We start from the raw sequence: 13127 nt of genomic DNA, 5'->3' as shown, positions 1-13127 counted from the left end.
CAGGTTACTGGTCAACACCGGCTGTTTATTTTAGATGGCAAGCTGTAAGTCAGGCTACCTGTAAAGGTATTGCTCATATGCTGGCTGAGGCATGACACAGTTTATTTCCACTGTAAACTTCAAAAAGGTCACTTTGTATGAAAAAATGATAAAGTCATGCACTCTGGGCAACCTGGTTTCTCCAGTAAGTTTCACAAGGAAAACATGACTTGCATGGCAAGAGTTGGTATTTCGAACCCTGTACATACATGTAACTATGCTGTTTGCTGACTTTGGCAACAGCCAAACAGTTCTGTTGAAATGTATTCCAACCAAAACAGAACATTTTTGTCACACCACTGCTGTGTATTAGACATTCCTCAAGCTTTCTGCTCTTTTGTATGCCGCAGCATATCCTATGGCACTGCTACATTTCAATTAGCCTACAACAAAGGATGCTTACATGAAATGGAAGAATGACTTGATGTGATCCAAGACCTAAGTACAGCAATGTTTTCCTCATGAAAAAGACTAGTACAAACAGATCTATCCGTCTTTGAAGTAATCTGAAAGTCCCCAAGCTGTACTTTGAACAATGGGTGAAAGGTATTGTTGTAACCTGTAGGATCTTTTCATTTTTCAGATATGTACAGTACCATCAGAGGATGCAGCTCATGGCTCGGCCACCAGGGGGCTCTTGGCCACAGTCTCCACCACCTCCCATGTACCAGGGCCAGCAGGCAGGGATGATGGGAGGGCCACCCCAGCCCGGGCCACCTCACCTGATGGGCCAGCAGCAGCCGCCGAGATACGCCTCACCCCCACCCTACGGCCCCTCCATGCAGCAGTCTGCCGGCAGCTACCCCCTGCAGGAGTTTCCCCCCACCTCCATGAGAGGAACCCCCCCACCCATGCACCCCTCCCAACAACTGGGCATGCCCCAGCACCCCTCCATGGGTCCGGGGTCCCCACCGTTGCCCCAGCAACGCCCCATGTTCCTAGGTGACCCACGGGAGGAGGGTATGATGTACAGGGAGCAGCAGGTAGACATGGGCCTCTACCCTCGCATCAGAAGTCCGTCAGACGGACACATGGGTCAGTTTGTCCCGCAGCGGAGATTAAGTGCAGGGGAGATGGAAGGGTACATGGGGGGTCCCGCGGGGGTGCCTAGTCCCGTCCCGGGAGGGGGGCAGGGGTACCACCATATCAGACCCCCCATGAGCATGCAGTCACAGGCAGGGGAGATGTACCGCTCCCCTCCTCCCCCTTCCATGGACCATCGGGGGCCGTCACCGTACTTGGTGAACGCTCAGGGGATGGACAGAAGTGCCATGCAGGGGGGGATGGGTGGACTGAGTGGGTACAGAAGTCCCATGGGTACTGTACAGAACCCTTCCTCTCCGCATCTAATGCCAGGCAGGGAAGGGAACCACTTCGTGTATCCGTCCCCCGCCCAGCAAGCACAGCACTTCAGCCCCTCCCCCTCCCAGATGCAGGTCAGGTCCCCCGTACCCCTGGGTTGTTCTAGCTCCAACACGATTAGCTCTCCCTCCAACATGGTGACGTCGCCCATCTCCAACCCCTCCCCCGGCCCTGCCATCCGGTCCCCGGGGATGGGCCTTCACATGCAGGGCAAGCCTGTCGCAGGGTACGTACAGTCCCCACACGGAGGGCCCTCACGCCTCCCCACCCCTGGGGAATCCCCTGGCCCCGGCCCCTCCCCCTCACACATGCAGTCCCCCCACATGATCAGCAGCCCTCCCCAGCAGGTCCACCCCCCACCCAGTATGTACGACCCCCCAGACCCTCTCTACAGGACAGAGCCCTCGTACTGTCGCACAGACACGACATTCAGTAGTTCCACCTTCGGTAGGCAGAGCCCCTACATCCCCACTAGCAGTAACTTCATCTCTGGAGTGAGTAGTTTGAACGCCCTAGCTTCCCAGGTGAACAACCTACCTAACACTGTCCAACAGGTGCCCCTCCCCGCTGACATTGCCCCCATCACAGGGGGGTCCAAACCCAGGCAGAGAAGGAAAACCAAGGAGGGGAACTCCATGTCCCAGAACATGGGCCCTTCCGAGGGACAGGAGAATGCACAGAACTACACCAACCCACACACGCCACAACAGATGGAAAATTTTCGGCAGGTCGATGGACCCCCTGAAAAAAGAACTAAACTGGAACACCCAGCAGAACCCAAGCCGAGCGTGTGTTCGGATGGAATTCACTGCGGGGAGCACGAAGGGGATTCCAGTGTTTCCATAGGATTTGGGAATGCAACTTCCTGTGGGGATGCCAACTTCGGTAATGGATCTGCTGGCTGCTTTTCAACTACAACACAACAGGGTAATAATGTTAAGGATGAAACGGTACCGGGAATTCACAAAGATCACAATCCAACGTGCGAGGATCACTCCGTGGAAAGAACTACAGTCGCGAAGTATGATGGTTCACAAAATGAAACGAAACCGGATCTTTTTTTAGGTTTACAGAGACCTCGCCATAGTAAGTACAGGGATAAAGGTTGTACAGACGTGAAGGAGGAGGAGCACTCCTCCAAACCTACGTGTAGTGTTGCGTCCAAGTGTTGTGAAAATGGTTGTGTGGAATGTTGTAGTGGTAACACCAAAGACGTGTCGTCTTCTGCCGCGGGGAATTCCGACGTGTCCCTCTGTGAGGAATGCGGGAGCGAGGAACGTGGTAAGGCACACGCGGAGGAGCTGCTTAACGGACCCGCGTGTAAGGTTTCTGTGATTCAAAGCCAGGAAAGTCTGCGGATCCAGTGTGTCACGGATGAAAAGCACTTACCGAATGGGCCGAGCAGTAGTGAGTCGTCGGACATGTCCGGGGATAGTGGATTTCTGAGTGATACGCCTCCTGATGTCAGTAAAACCAATGCAGATGTTTCTCCTGACCACCCACTTTGTGCCAAAGACTCGTCAACTTCCCCCAAGAGAAACGATACAGAGGACAAAATACAGGTTCCACCGGTTAAGGCTGCAGAATTGGAACCTAAGAAGGAGGGTTCAAAGAAAAAGAAGCGTTCGAGGAAAACACTGTCTACTGTGACCAAATCACTCTTACTCCACCAGCCCGCTGCTGTGACGTCCCAGCAGAGCGTGGTTGCCTACCCTGTCATCGTCCAAGTGTCCAGTTCGGAGGTAACAGGAACCACCAACTCCATGACAGTCACAAGTACAACGTCAGGGTCAACCCTGGTGCCTCTGCAGGAGAACAGGAGTCCTCGCTCCTCAGATGTCAGCCCAAAGGCTAACCCTCGCTCGAGCGAGAAAAATTCTCCACCGAATGCCAAATGCAGTGGGGATAGCAAGCACATTACGTCACCGAAGCAGCCCTCAGTGATCACAAAGAGCCCCAAGAGAAACTCCCCAAATGCCACCACATCATCAACAGTGTTGGTTTCCAGTGCCCAGTCACCGTCTACCTCCACTGTAAGGTCAGTTTCTCCCAAGAGCAGCCTGGTTCTTACAGTGGGCTCCAGGGGTGTCGCTGCCCTGTCGAGTTCTGCGTCAGGCTCCAAGCTGCAGTCGGCTACATCTCCCAACTCATCTAAAGTCACTGCCATCGTTTCCGACAGTTCCAGCGTATCATCCAGCGGAACAGTCGTGACGACGAGCCCGCTGTCGATTATCAGAACAGCGTCGGCCGGCTCTCCAAGCATCCTGACCTTAAGCCCCAAGGCAGACTTCGCTGCAAGTCCTCGGAGTAGGCGCAAACAGAACTTGATGCCCCTCTCCGATGCGGAGGAAGAGACGATATGCGTCACTCGTACTGTTGACAACAGTTCGAAAGTGAAAGCACAGTTGTCACCAGGCGGAGAGCCCAACCAGCCCTCCAGCCCGAAGAAGAGAAAGTTATCTGCCATAGGTTCTCCTCAGAAATCTTCCCCGAAAAAGAGACCAAAAGAGGAGAGACTGTCCACTGAGAGAAGTCTGTCACCAAAGAAGTCACCAATGAAAGATGTCCATAAGGACTGGTCGAAAATTCAGGTGGCAGAGACGAGTTTGTCGAAAAAGGAGAATACGCTCTCTGTCTCTACTGTGAAGATTTCTCCGAGAGAGAATAACTCTCATTCGACTTGCAGGAAACTGACTTGGGACAAGACGGAAAGTAAGACAAAAAAGGGAGGTGTGATTAAAAGGACTTCATTAGAAAAACCTCCCAGCTGTGGGACCAAACAGTCAAAGTATTCCAAGTCAACACCAATGCATGAGTCAGAAGATAGTAGTGTGAGAGAAGAGGCAGGCCTCAATAAAAAACCTGTTCAGGCAAAGGAAACTTTGTCCACAACAGAAACTTCGCCCACAACAGAAACTTCACCCACTAAAGTCAGCCCTGTTCCTAAAAAAGTTCACTCTCCAAACTCCAAGTACATCCAGCACGTAAAGTCTGATGAAGTCAAGTCCGCAGACTTGAAGCCAGGTATGATCGTGGATGGAAACCTCGTGGTCATGCCAGATGGTAGCCTAAAAAAGAAACGTGGCAGGCCGTTTGGGGCAAAGACCGTCAATCGAAAGGCGGAGCTAAAAGGAAAGGGGGAGAAGGGAGAAAAGTCCCCAAAGAAAAAGACTTTGTCCAAAGAACCGTTTGAGTTCAGGACTACCAGTGACGGTGAGGAAATATCACTCACTAAGAGAGTTGAAACAAAGAGAGTAGAAACGGAGTCAAAGCCAGTTTGTAAAGAAGGGAGCCCAGCTGTGAAGCAGAAAGTCAGGGAGGAAACTCCCCCTAAGACCCTTACCCCTAAGACTGTAAGCAGGGAAGCAACTGCAGGGCTGAAGAGGATGGTACGTGATGACACCCCTACACAAGGTCCCATAGTACGGATCACCGGCCAGCTCGAGAGCCCGGTTTCGTGCACCGTGATCAACAACCCAAACGAAGCAGACTCCGGCAAAAGTGAGCACAAAAAGAAGAAGCAGAAAAACAAGCACCACAGCCACGTGCACCACAGTCACCGGGAGAAGGTCTCAAGCAAGACAACAGAAATAGACATTGGCAGTGCACACCCCACACATCCGGTCACACATGCCAAATGGGTGTGCTCCTTCTGTGGAAAGTCACCCAACTACAAAGAACTGGGCGACTTGTTTGGTCCCTACTACCTGGAAGGGAAAGGGAAAAGGCCGCTTCTGACCCAAACCAAAACACCGCCAAAACCTTCTGTGGACTTGAAAGACAACAAGTCTCGGAAAAGCAGAAGTAGAAACCCTTCAGAAGTTGGTGCCGAGCCCAAGCCAGGGCCTTCTGGCTTGTCCAGCCCAACCAATACTCCACTGTCGAAAAGAAGACACAGGTCTCAGAGTGGTGGGGAGAAGGGTCGAAAGGCTGCTCACAAAGGTGGTGCCAAGGTGGCTGCCAGGAAAGGCAAGGAGGGAGGCAGTCCCCCGTGTTCACTGGAGGCTGTGGTTGTGCCAATGTACCTGGATGAGGTGTGGACACACGACCAGTGTGCTGTCTGGGCGAGCGGTGTGTTCATCTTGGGAGGACGTCTACATGGGCTCGAAGAAGCCATCAAGGAAGCTCGGCAACATGTAAGTCGAACGTTTCATGTATTTTGATTGCCCATATGATGTAGCTGTATTTTCTTTTCTTTTTCGACTTATTCCTTGTAATGAAATGTTAAGGATTTGCATATTGAAGGGCTACTGTGTTGCTAGGCTGAATTTTTGTCCATGTACTCTGCCAGATTGCTTTGTTGCTACACGAAGCTGCTTTTGAGTGTACCTGTTCTGATGTTTTGTAAATCTTTCCCTACAGTCCTGTAGTGAGTGTCAGACAGTGGGGGCTACTCTGGGGTGTGGCTTCAAAGGCTGTCAGCTGAAGTACCACTACGTCTGTGCTGTGGATGCAGGTAAAATCCTGGTCAAGATCGCATATGTAGTGCTAAACCTATTAAGCCAAAGGATATGTGGCCTTACCTTCGAATAGAGGGATTGGCGATGCTCATTGTTTTTGCTCTTGATGCAGATCCATTATCAACCAACAGGGGGCGTTTTTGATCCATTGTAACAGACTAGACTTGTTCTATCATATACATTGTAGCCTCTAGCTACCAGGAGCCGCGGATTGCTGGAAAAATAGTAGAAATTGGCCAAAATAAAGGTAATACTATACCAGGAGAGTTGGCCAGCCAAGGAGGGTACAATTTGCAACCCATGGAGCCTGTGCGGAGTCATAAAATGTACCCTCTGGCTGGCCAACTCCCATGGTATAGTATTCCCTTTATTTTGGCCAATTTCTACTATTTTTAGAGGCTATATATTGTACTGCAGTAACATTATACGTAGTTCCATTGCCAAGATGATTATGCCATAAGCACTGATGTGTACTTGATGTGGATGACTTTGCTTTTTTTCAGGCTGCTGTCTAAGTGAAGAAAACTTCTCTCTAATGTGCTCCCAGCACAAGGTACTTTTTCTCACACTTAGGAAGATTACATGTATCTTAATTGGATTAAAGAGGTAGCATTTGGAAAGTTTTTCACCACAGTAAAACAAGACAATCACAACCAGTATGGTCTAATGTATGGAACAGACTTTTTGTTTCTTCAATGAAAAGATTGTACCTGGAAATTATAGCTTTGTATTGTTTGCTGATTATTTGATGTGGGAAATAAAAACCATAGGACAGTCATCAATGATAATATTGTTTCTCGGATTGGCATAGCATACAGTATTCGCCTTTTTACTGGAACAATAAAAGCTTGACAGATTACACAACTGTAAATTCAGACCTGTCAGTACCCAATAAAATCACTTACTGTTGTACTAACTTGTAGTGCAATGACATGTGAGAAAGTATTGAAATCAGACCTCGGTTGTGTTTTTCTTCCAGCACAAGACAATAAGATTTGTCCAGGTGTCTCAGCCGCGGTCCCAGCAGCTGACACCAGGTGAGAAAAGTTGTCTTTTCCTAATCTCCAAGCAGATCTTTTAAATGGATACAGACTGGCCAATTTGATACTGTCTAAACAAAGATCTGCTTGGAGATTAGCCCTTCTGGCACAGCTGACTTCTCTTCTGCAATCATTAAGTGACTTTTGATTTATAGCAAAGTAGATTGTAGCTCCCACCACTGAGTTGCTATTGAAATTACCTTTTCCTTTACTTTGAGAAAGCCTGCTGAAACCAGCCTGGTATCCATCCTACTTCAGACTTTGCAGAACAGTTGCACCTGGTCATTAGTAAATCTCATAAAGCATGTCTCAGTTCCTCCTGTGTTCATGTAATCTGGCATTAGTAAGAGCTTAGCTTCTGTGCCTAGCTAACTTTGATTAGATTGATAATTTTTGTTTTGTTACTTTCTTGATCAAGATTAAAATGTATGAGTCAGAAAAAATGGAAAAAACATATTTTTGTGGCTACACTAGGCCACTGCATTAACAGCATAAAGCCAAATTGATCAACAATACTGTAACCATGGCTGAACATGAAATGAAAATAGATCATGCCACACAGTTCCACTATGCACATCAGTCTGCAGATAGCTTATAATGCTCTGGAAAAATGGACAAGTTGATCAGCTTTGCAATTTCTTACAAGGTACTTCCTGGAGTATGATGAACTCTTAGGTACCTTGTTGGAGTTGACGTTGGCTTCAATCATATTGGGTTTCTTCGCAAGTAATTTGAAGCAAGAAAATGTAGATGGTGATGTTGCTGAGTATGCTTAAGGTGGTGTGAGGAGGGGAAAGCTATAGTCACTAGCATGGACCAGGTCTTCCTGCCTTGCTGTGGTGTATGGTGTTGTTAAGGCTGGCTTGTTAAGGAACCTTCATTGCACTTAATACGGCCACGTGGCTGCCTGCAGAAGGAAACAGCTGTACACACCTGGGAGGGAGGACAGCTGCACACTCGCTCACATTCCCCGCTACTGCTACTGCTGCTGCTGCATCTGCTATTGCCAGCCGAGCAGCTGTTGATGTATGTGTGTTTGTGTCTACCAGCTGAGCAACCTGTGCCCTTGTCTCGCACTACAGATGAACCAGCGGCGCCGGATGAGAAACGTGTCGCCGAGGGGGAACCGATGGGTCTCGAGCTGGCCAGCACGTTGCCTGCAAGGAACACCCCTGCCTGTACCCCTTCTAGTGATGCAGAGGGTAGAAAGAAACCGGCAGGCAAGTCCCAAAGGCAAGCTCTGTCTGTCGACAGGCCTGAGAGGGAAGGTAAAGAAGCTTCATCAAAGCAGCAGGAACATCCATCCTCAGTAGCTGCCGAACCTGAGAAGAGCCTGTTTCCATCAAAGACCTCTCGACAAAAGAACACTGTCTCATCTAGCTGCTTGTCACAGCAGCAGAGACAAAGTTGTAGCACAGTAAAGTCAGCCTCATCCAAGAAAAGAAACCTGGAAAAGCTTGTAGCTTCGAAGATAATTCTCGGCAAGGGTGGGGTGGTCACCAAGGGCATCTCGTCACCACAAGTTTCCAAGCAGGCGAGTTCTGCACCAGCAATGTCTTCCTCCGACACAAAATCTGGGAAGGGTAGAACTGAGGTGAGAAGCTATGTGGATGATTCTGACGATTCGGAGGACTTTGACTATGCCCCACCTGAGAAGGGGAACAGTGGGGAAGGTGAAAACCCAGACTCTAAGAGTGAAGACGACAGTAGTGAAGATACAGGAGAGGAGACGGGAGACTCGTCCGAGGACTCAGAAGAAGAAGAGGAAGATGATAAGAAAGTACCAGATGCGATCTACGACAGGTCGTCCACACGATCGGGTCGCACAGTGAAGGCCAGCCGCAGGCTCGACAAATATCTTCTGTTTTAAACTTCAGTGAGTTTTGACTTTTATAGGAAACGTTTGTCATACTTGACAACTAGTTAAAGTTACACCTGGGTTAATTGGTGAAGGTGAAAATTTAGGAAACTGATCATTTTGTGACGGAAAGGCAGGAATGCAGACTGTTTTGCATAGGGACAGTCTGTGTGGTGGAATGATCCACAATTAAAAGATAACTCTTGCATATTTGTTTGCTTTTTTCCTTTTCAAAATTAAGCCAGTGGCATGTCTAGAAACATTAGAAGTCCAGCTGCAAATACAATAAGCAATCCCTTGCATAGTTTAGTTGTAAATTGTGTGTGTACCCTTGAAATTAGCCTTTGGATATGAGTTAGCAAAATAAATGAACTTGTGATTGTTGTTCTGCAGCAGCATCTTGGTAGCTGGATGTGATGTGGAACCAAACCACTGTGGAAGGAAGGACGGGGGACGACTAGGCACTGGCTGTGGCTCCTAGGTCAAGGTCACCTTCAATGTGACAGGTCTCTGTTGTGGCGGCAGGACCTTCCCTCGAACTTGACCTTGTACTTCACTTCACCATCAAGCCATGTGCCGACCCAGAGGAATGTGTACACAATGTACCCCTGTAAACTCCATGCATACATGGTCCCTGTATATGTGATAGGCTGTGGTACATGTATGCGGTATATAAAATGTATATGTATATTATTACTATGTAGTTTGTATACATAATCTCTACCACTGAAAAAAAGAGCAGGATCCCTGTATATTGATTTTTGATTGTGAAGCATGGGGAAAAACTTTAAAGAGAAACATTTTTGTATGGAGACACTAATATCACTGGGGCAAAAATGTTGGGGTGGCCGTTTTGACCATGTGCAATCTTGTGAAGTATTCAGAATTGTTATCTTTTTTTTGTTCAGTGATTGTGGCAGTGGAATTTCTGGAGGTGTTTGATTTTTGATATGATATTATAGAAGAAGTGATGGCCTGGTCTGCAGATGTTCAGTGCCAAGCCGTAGGTATGCTTTAGGGCAGTAATCTTTACTACGTTCTCCTGCCTACCATAGCCACAGACAAGAGACCATCCAGTCTACTGGGCCTGTGGTAGACAGGGGAACGCTCCAATAGCCATAACAATGCCCTGTGCTGCAATAACCTGATAGCTAACAAAGATCATGAGTACGAAACAAAATTATGTGATAGGAATCATGGAGAGGAAAATTGTTTGATGTACAAGATGATGTCGATGATTGTGGTTTCTTGCAAAGCAAAGAGCTTTGGAGAGCAGTAATTCTATGTATTAGAGAGACGTGTATTTTGGTTCCTGTTTATGACAAAAGGTCTAAAAATGTTCATGTTTATTTCAAGTTTTGTTTTTTGTTTTGTTAACCAAAAGAGACCTCTGTCTGCTGTTTAACCGGTGCTACATGTAGTAACTGGGAAGTTATCGTGGAAAAAAAAGTATGTAAAAGTACTACAGAGTTTATATGAAGAAAAAAAAATTATGTCTCTGGAATGTAATGTGGCCTGTGACAGCAAAGCTGTACTGTGGTTAATGTGGGATCTTATACTGTACATTTGTGGCTGTACAAAGAAGAAATTCTGCCAGTGCCAAGATTTTGATGAGTGTCTGGAAGTGCAGACTTTGATGATTCGTACTTAATACATGGATTTGTGAACATGTCTCGTGGGAACCTGCAGTACTCCATACAGGGGGAGAAAACGCTCGAATCAGAGTATTGTGTTTGTGTACATCACTATTAAAAGCATCTGCAGAAGTTGTTGCCTGGTGTATTGATGTATTCTCATCCTTCAGTCTTTGAGAAAACCAGAGACCGAAGATATACCCAAGGGAAAGTGAGCATGAACAATTTCAATCCTTTATATGTCAGAACTTATATTGACCAAACAGGTAGCAATGCTCTGAAAGTACTTAGAGAGATTGGAAGGATAGGGAATCTAGAGCGGACTTGGTCTGGGTAAGCATCCCAAACTGATGATGAATTGGAAAGGATGAGAAGTCAGAAGAGCTATTAAAACACTCCATGACGATTGTTTCTCCTCAGCTGAGTTTCCAGGCTTTCTCCTGGCAAATCCTGACCTCCAAGGCCTTTGCACCCTTGATCAATAATTTGCATGTACACAGGAAGTGATTAATTTGCATGTATATACACAATCCTTTGCTTCTACACAAAATGCTTAACGTACAAGGTATAAATGGTAGAGCATGTTCTTAATACATGAAACCAAAGTAGACTTACTTTATATAGGGCAAAAATGTTAAGGTCACTGCATGGCTTGCTATAGGGCAGCTAAGATTTCCAAATGAATGATGTACACGGAGGAACACAAGCCAAGATCATCAGGTCCTACCACATAGGTAAACCAGATTCTGTATACACACTGTCAATTAATGGTTGGTCGTTTTGTGTATGTTGTTAGCTGGTGGTCTTCTGGCTTTGAAAAGTGCACACAAAGTAACAAACTTGTCCATGGCTCGGGGTCAGCAAGGCCTTCGGTCACAGAGAACGGGTATAGGAACAGCTTTGTTGACTTTCCGTGCTTTATATATGAACTACTTGTGTATAAACATTTACTCAGGCTGGGACTCTTCCTGCCAGCGCCATTGTTCTGGCACATGTGTCAGCTGGCTCCAGGTTGTGCACAGTGGACTTGGGCCCACAAGTGCAAACAGGCCGCCAAACAAGCTATATCATCGTCAGGTCACAGGGCTATGTGTGGTGGTGCGTTGTCTGGTGTTAAACACTTGCTGTTTTGGACATACATGTATTGTTTTCTGGACTGATGAACTTAAGTACTCTCCAAGCAGAGGTTTGGGTTTGGGCGTATTTTTGGCGTGTTTTTAGACTTTTTTATCGGGTTTTCTTTTTTGGCACTGGAAACGTTGGATTGGCGTAAAAAAAAATTCCAGTGCAAAAAATTAGACAAAAACAAGCAAAAACCCAAACCACTGCTTGGAGAGTTGAACTGAAGTGGCCCTTCTGAACTCCGACAAAAGTATGTTAGAAAAGTGAATACGAGTCTTAAAATGCCCCGTAAAATTTGCAGTTGATTGTCTACTACATGTATAAGATTGAATTGTTATGGTCATCTCTAAGCGTCTCTTCAAACCCTGTACTGAGCTATTAACTTCGTGATTCGATAGGTCTTACCCGTCAAATTTGAGGAGACGATCAGGTCGTCGTCAAAGGGAAGAATGTCCAAAGCAATTGAAGACTAATAGTATATGGCGATTTTACAAGACGATTTTTAACGAGTTTGCTCCATGCAAGGCCACTTCTGGGCACTACACTTGTGTTATGGAGGTTATAGGCCTACTATGACCGCCTTGGTCATTGAAATAGGGCAGGTGCTGAACTCATTGCACATTGACTCAAACTGTGTTTCTGTTTTTAAGGCTTTTGGATCGACTATCTCCTGACCGAATCCACGGGAAAGAACAGCAGTCCTATAGCAATGCAATCGTGTTTTTTCCTTCCCTAAACACGTGTCTGCACCCACACAGATTACATGACGGACCTTGGCCCAACTGATGGACAGGACCGCTTCCTGAATACCGTGATCTCTAATAGTTCCGAAAAGGTCTCGTTCCTCCGAATCGCTTAGTTGGTGACAAACACGAAGTTATTCGACCTCGAGAAACAGAAAGATCAAAGATGATGAATGCGTTGAAACAGTTTCAATGGTTGGAGCGGAGGAGTCGTTTAATGCCAAAGATATACTTCATATGGGGGACGGACATATAGGGGATACTCCATCTCAGAATAAGTCAAGTCAAAGTTTACTGTAACAGGTACAATGTATGGCAGATAATAAGATTACTATCTGGTATGGGTCTATATCAAAATTACTTGTACGTCAAAATTTGAGGCGTGAATCAGTACAAAACTGTGCTCAACTACGGTTCAACTTTTCTACTTGCATATTTTATTACCTACCAGACTTATATGAATGCGTAAATCCACGTGTACATGCGATACATTCGCAAATAACTTGTGGAAGTGCACGGACAAATGCACTGCTCCTCATCATTTACAACATTTCCCTCTCAGTCACAGCTGACAGTTCTCTGTTATCTTGTAATTTCCAGACAGAGTTCCCATTCGGCCTTGTCCATTTCCCACTGATATCGGATCAGACAAGGCTACTAGATATTCACAGTTTCCAAGGCAAGGAGTCAAGGACGGTTATTGGTCTTCAGCTCATTACTTCACCAAATGAGAAACATGTGTCTGTCAGGGACAGAGGTCAGGCATCATGTGAAATTATCCATTTTGTCACACTAGACTCACCTTCGTTAGTTGTAAGCTGAGGATAATTGATGTTAAAGCCCTTCTGTGAGTCAGGACTTCGATTCGA

General features: G+C 46.7%; 1 protein-coding gene across 4 annotated transcripts in view; it reads left to right on the top strand.

Moving 5' to 3' along the window:
• Positions 1-10525, top strand: part of LOC109461826 (protein piccolo-like) — a 35261-nt gene extending 24736 nt beyond the window's left edge. For 3 of the 4 annotated variants that reach the window (XM_019758292.1, XM_019758300.1, XM_019758308.1), the window contains 6 exons: positions 623-5537; positions 5764-5857; positions 6365-6414; positions 6841-6898; positions 7984-8777; positions 9153-10525. In XM_019758292.1, coding sequence (XP_019613851.1) covers positions 623-5537; positions 5764-5857; positions 6365-6414; positions 6841-6898; positions 7984-8771 — 5905 coding nt within the window. In that variant the 3' untranslated portion in view covers positions 8772-8777; positions 9153-10525. The remainder of the gene's footprint in view (positions 1-622; positions 5538-5763; positions 5858-6364; positions 6415-6840; positions 6899-7983; positions 8778-9152) is intronic. The other variant, XM_019758316.1, reaches the window with a different exon arrangement.
• The last annotated feature ends 2602 nt before the right edge of the window (positions 10526-13127 follow it).

The sequence above is a fragment of the Branchiostoma belcheri genome, unplaced genomic scaffold (assembly GCF_001625305.1).
Source record: "Branchiostoma belcheri isolate BF01 breed outbred unplaced genomic scaffold, Haploidv18h27 scaffold112, whole genome shotgun sequence".
NCBI lineage: Eukaryota > Metazoa > Chordata > Leptocardii > Amphioxiformes > Branchiostomatidae > Branchiostoma > Branchiostoma belcheri.
This window is presented reverse-complemented; position numbering and strand designations above follow the sequence as displayed.